The sequence below is a fragment of the Pinus tabuliformis genome, chromosome 4_2 (genome assembly GCF_031772625.1).
Source record: "Pinus tabuliformis cultivar Carrire ecotype Pingquan chromosome 4_2, CPIR1, whole genome shotgun sequence".
Taxonomy (NCBI): domain Eukaryota; kingdom Viridiplantae; phylum Streptophyta; class Pinopsida; order Pinales; family Pinaceae; genus Pinus; species Pinus tabuliformis.
The window spans coordinates 860,498,110-860,502,608 of NC_142304.1; the positions used below are offsets into that span (position 1 = coordinate 860,498,110).

At 41.1% G+C, this 4,499-nt stretch overlaps 1 protein-coding gene across 1 annotated transcript; it reads right to left on the reverse strand.

The window, feature by feature from the left end:
- Positions 1 to 203: 203 nt before the first annotated feature.
- LOC149172380 (uncharacterized) lies at positions 204 to 3,397 on the reverse strand. The gene is made up of 2 exons (XM_089426301.1): positions 784 to 3,397; positions 204 to 520 (listed from the first exon to the last, which is right to left on the reverse strand). Exons 1-2 carry the CDS (start codon positions 3,395 to 3,397, stop codon positions 204 to 206), a joined length of 2,931 nt encoding a protein of 976 aa, XP_089282427.1.
- Between the last annotated feature and the right edge of the window lie 1,102 nt (positions 3,398 to 4,499).

Genomic DNA, 4,499 nt, shown 5'->3' on the forward strand with positions numbered 1-4,499 from the left:
TAGGCAATCATTTGAATCATGCCATTTGAAAGGTTGTGTTACAGTAGAACATACAATTAAGTACGCGTGTCTATATAGAAACAGGAACAGAGCGTAAAGCTGACTGACATAGATTGACCAATGATGTTAATCCACCGACAGTGGCTTTGGTCGATTCTTTTCTGCTTGAGAGTGCAATGCTAATCCATCGACATCGACTTCATCTATTCGAAATATGTGAGCATCTGGACTATCTCCCTCATGGTAGGCCTATCGATCGGCTGTTCTTGTGTGCATAGCAGAGCCACGAATAATATGCGCATCGCTTCTCGCATTGGGACATCGCTGAGCCTGGGATCTATAATCTTCTTAACTTCATCTCTTTTCCAATTCGTCATCTTCTTCACCCACCCTGTGATGTTCATGCCTTCCTCAAATTCACATTCACCCACTGCCCCTTTACCCGTAATCAGCTCAAGCAGAACCACACCGAAGCTGTATACGTCGCTCTTCTCGTCCAGTTTCAGAGTGTATAGGTACTCTGCTAATTCAATAATCAGTGTTAAGTTGAATGTTAGATGCAGAAACAAATTTAAAATAAGACAAAAAATCAAGAATAGTTCAAATTTATGTTAGTGTTGTTCTGACTTGGTGAAGTCACACACTTTATTGAAATTACTTTGTTCGATATCTTGCACACCAGTCTGGACAGAAAAATTGTTAGTCGACCTTCAACTAACATTGCCTATGGACTAAAAGATATTAGTGTTCTAAAATGAGAAAAAGATTGATACATCGATTTACCAGGAGCTATGTAGCCAAAGGATCCTGGGAGTGAGGTCGTGCGCTCCGAGGTACCAGAGTGATGCAAGAACTTGGCCAGGCCAAAATCTGCAACATGTGCTTCAAAGTTGGAGTCCAGAAGAATGTTGCTGGATTTGATGTCGCGATGAATGATAATCGGCTGACAATCGTGGTGAAGATAGCACAAGCCCTCAGCAACCTCCACTGCAATTTTGTATCTCTTATCCCAATCCAGATGCCGTCCACTGTTTCCATGAAGTAGCTCTGCTAGGCTTCCATTTGGCATGTATTCATACACCAGAAGATTGGTGTCATGGTTGGAACAAAATGCCAGCAATCTAACTATGTGACGATGGCGGATTTTTCCCAAAGTCCTGATTTCTGCAGAGAAACCATAATCGTTTGGACAGCCATTGAAGGTGCCAATACTTGTGAGCTTCTTGACTGCAATTTGTTCACCATCAGGCATGATCCCTCTATACACAATTCCCGCTCCTCCTTTGCCGATTGTGTTCTCCTCTTTTATGCATTTCAAGACGTCGTCGGTCCCAAAGTTGACTTTCTGGAAGGTCGTCATCTGCCAGGACCTGCCCTCGCCTTCTTTCCTAACTGTTCTTGCCTTATTTACGGCTGCCAGACATGCCAAGGCCAGCGAGCAGAAGATGACAAGTCCAAACGCTAAGAGAGCTAAGAGAAGTCCAACTTTGGTGTGTCTCGACCCACAAGAGCGTAAGTGTGCTCCGCATAAATATGGATTCCCACTTACATTGACAGAATAAAACAGACTACTGTCTGGAACCAGGCCTGAAAAATTGTTGTATGAGAAATCCGCGTATATCATCTTTTTGCCAAACTCTCTTGGGATGCTCTCGTTCAACTGATTTCTGGATACGTTCAGATGGTTCAGATTTTTCATCCTGCTGATTTCCACTGGGATTGGACCACTGAACTCATTCTGGCTGAGATCAATGGATTCAAGTAAAGTACAGTTGCTAATCTCCCTAGGAATCATACCATTAAACCTGTTTTTGCTGAAATCGATCGTAGAAATATCCATCAGTCGGCCAATCTCTGGTGGGAGATTACCCGTTAATCGATTTCCATGGATGAGAAGCATCCGCAAAGCAGATAATTTACCTATGGAAGAAGGAAGAGAACCGCTCAAACGATTATTGGAAATATCAAGCCGCCATAGCATGGAGGATACAGCATTAATTTGCTCCGATATACTCCCACTCAGATAATTGTTCTGCAGTTGGATCACAGTCAGCATGGGTAAGTACAGTAAGCCTGCAGGGATCGAACCATTCAAATAATTTTTCTGCATGAGGACCATATGAAGAGAATTACATTTTCCCAAAGAATCAGGAATAGGGCCGAAGAATAAATTATTTTCTATAGTCAATATCTTCAGCCTTCCACCCGTACAAAGCGTCTGAGGGATGGAACCTGTTAGTTTGTTGTAAGAAATGTCCATTACCACTAGGTGTCCACTTACGCCCAGTTGCTGAGGCACCTGGCCTGTGAAATTGTTCCCCCAAAGGTTCAAATCCTCCAAATATGGCAAATCGCCAATGAAAGGTGGAATCTCTCCATGTAGTATGTTCTGGAACAGATACAGCTGTTTTAATTCTTTTAGCTCCGAGAGTTCCATGGGTATTTCTCCAGAGAGGCAGTTATTGGATAGATCCATGGATGTTAAACTCGTAAGATTGCCCAGTTCAGGAGGAATACGGCCAGTGATGCTATTATTATATAAATACAAAGCAACCAGATTTTTCAAAGCACCAAGCTCAGAAGGAAGAGCACCAGTAAAGCCACAACCAGACATGTCGAGTTCTACAAGTTTGCTCAAATTTCCTATCTCGCGAGGAATATCTCCATCGAATGCATTGTAGTAGCCTAAATAAAGTGTTTTCAAGTTCCGCAGATTGCCAAGCTCTCTTGGTATTTTTCCGTTTAAACTATTTCCATACAATGAAAGATATTCTAAATTCGTTAAATTCCCATACTCACCAGGAATGCTGCCCGAAAAGAAATTTCCTCCCAGCTCAAGATGTTTGAGCTTCGCTAAATAGCACACATTCAGTGGCAATGCCCCTGACAAATTGTTGTAAAAGACATCAAGGACCTCTAGGTTCCTCATGTTTGATATGTTGGAGGGGAGGCTTCCAGTGAGAAAGTTGTTAGAGATGTTGAGGAAACGAAGGGCTTGCAGATTTGTGACCTCAGTAGGAAATGGTCCGGAAATACTCATGTAGGAGAGATGTAGAGCCACTACTTGGCCAACATGGTCACATTGGACGCCAGTCCACGAGCAATAGGTGGTGAGATTGGAAACACTCCAGGTATCTAACAGATGACTAGAATCGACCATTCCTTCCTTCATTGAAATCAGCAATCTGGCATCTCCATGGGATGATGAATTGGTGATCATAGCAGATGATGGGTATAGAAACAAGGAAATAAGGAAAAAGGAGATTTCTATGGCGAGTTTTTGGTTCCTCATCTTGTAATGAATGAATCTATGTTGACAACTCCCTGATTGTCGCAGTGCGACAGAATAGAAGACAGTTCGCACGACTACAGTTATGGAACTGCTCTCAATTACCATGCACACGGACTGCTCAAGGAGGCCAATGATTGACGCAGTGTAATAGAATTGAAGAATGCTCTGGCAACTACAATTATGGAACTACTCCAAAGGTTACAGAAACATGTTAGGTATAATATGAAGCGGTCTACTTAATATAAACAATCCCAGAGTACTGTACTTATGCACCAACTAGCAGTGGGAACGTGCGCAAAGGAAGAAATTCACAACAATAGTCCACTTTCAATCTTTTTTGTGAACCGTAGATGGTCGGTGGTATGTGGATATTTAAAATGCGTAAAATTATAGATTTTCTTAACAAAAATTATCCCTCCCACTAGCACTGAAATGCTCAGTTATGCCCTTATTAGCTCATTCTATGCTTAAATTATTTAGGAAGGATAAATGGTTTAAATTTGCGTCGATTACAAAAACAAATCGATGTGAGCCCTGCCACCTGGTTTCTCGGAAAGCGTTTCGCATACGGTTTCATCTGGAACACCAACCTGATTACATTTGTGTGGAATTTTTGGATGAACTTTGCGATTACATTTTGACCAGAGTATAGTCCATACAGAGGCCTGCCACTTCGAACATCCCTCACAGCCATAAGGAAATTTCTCATATACATCGCCAATGGAATCTTTACAGATACATATGCCAAAAGTTTAGATGAAGTTTAAAGTATAGAGAGTAAATAATTGGTTTGAAGTTGCGTGGCAAAATGGGCACACGACTTCGAACGCGGAAAGAATGAAAGCCATGGATTTCGAGAGGACATAGTTTAAAGTTGCGTAGCAAAATGGGCGCATGACTTGCAACGCGTAAAGAATGAAAGACTCGGATTTCGAGACATGCTTTGAAGTTGCGGTGCAAAATGGGCGGGCCACTTACAACACGGAAAGGATGGAGAAGACTTTGAATTTCCAAAAATTTCCCTGGGACGCTTTACTTTAAACTATTCTTTTTGTTATGGTTCTCCAAAATAATAGGACAATTTTAAATAACAAAATTTTATTTTCAAGTCTCGTTTCACTTTAGTATTATTTAATTTTTAATTTTTTTAATAATTAGAAAACATATAATAATTAAAAAACAGTTTAAAAGGAAAACAAGTTATATC

Excerpts from the sequence above, each read along its gene's own strand:
- LOC149172380 (XM_089426301.1), bottom strand. The coding sequence starts at position 3,397 with ATGGTAATTGAGAGCAGTTCCATAACTGTAGTCGTGCGAACTGTCTTC. Across the intron at positions 521-783 it reads CTTTGGCTACATAGCTCCTG|AGTACCTATACACTCTGAAA; the intron begins GTAAATCGATGT and ends TTGAATTAGCAG.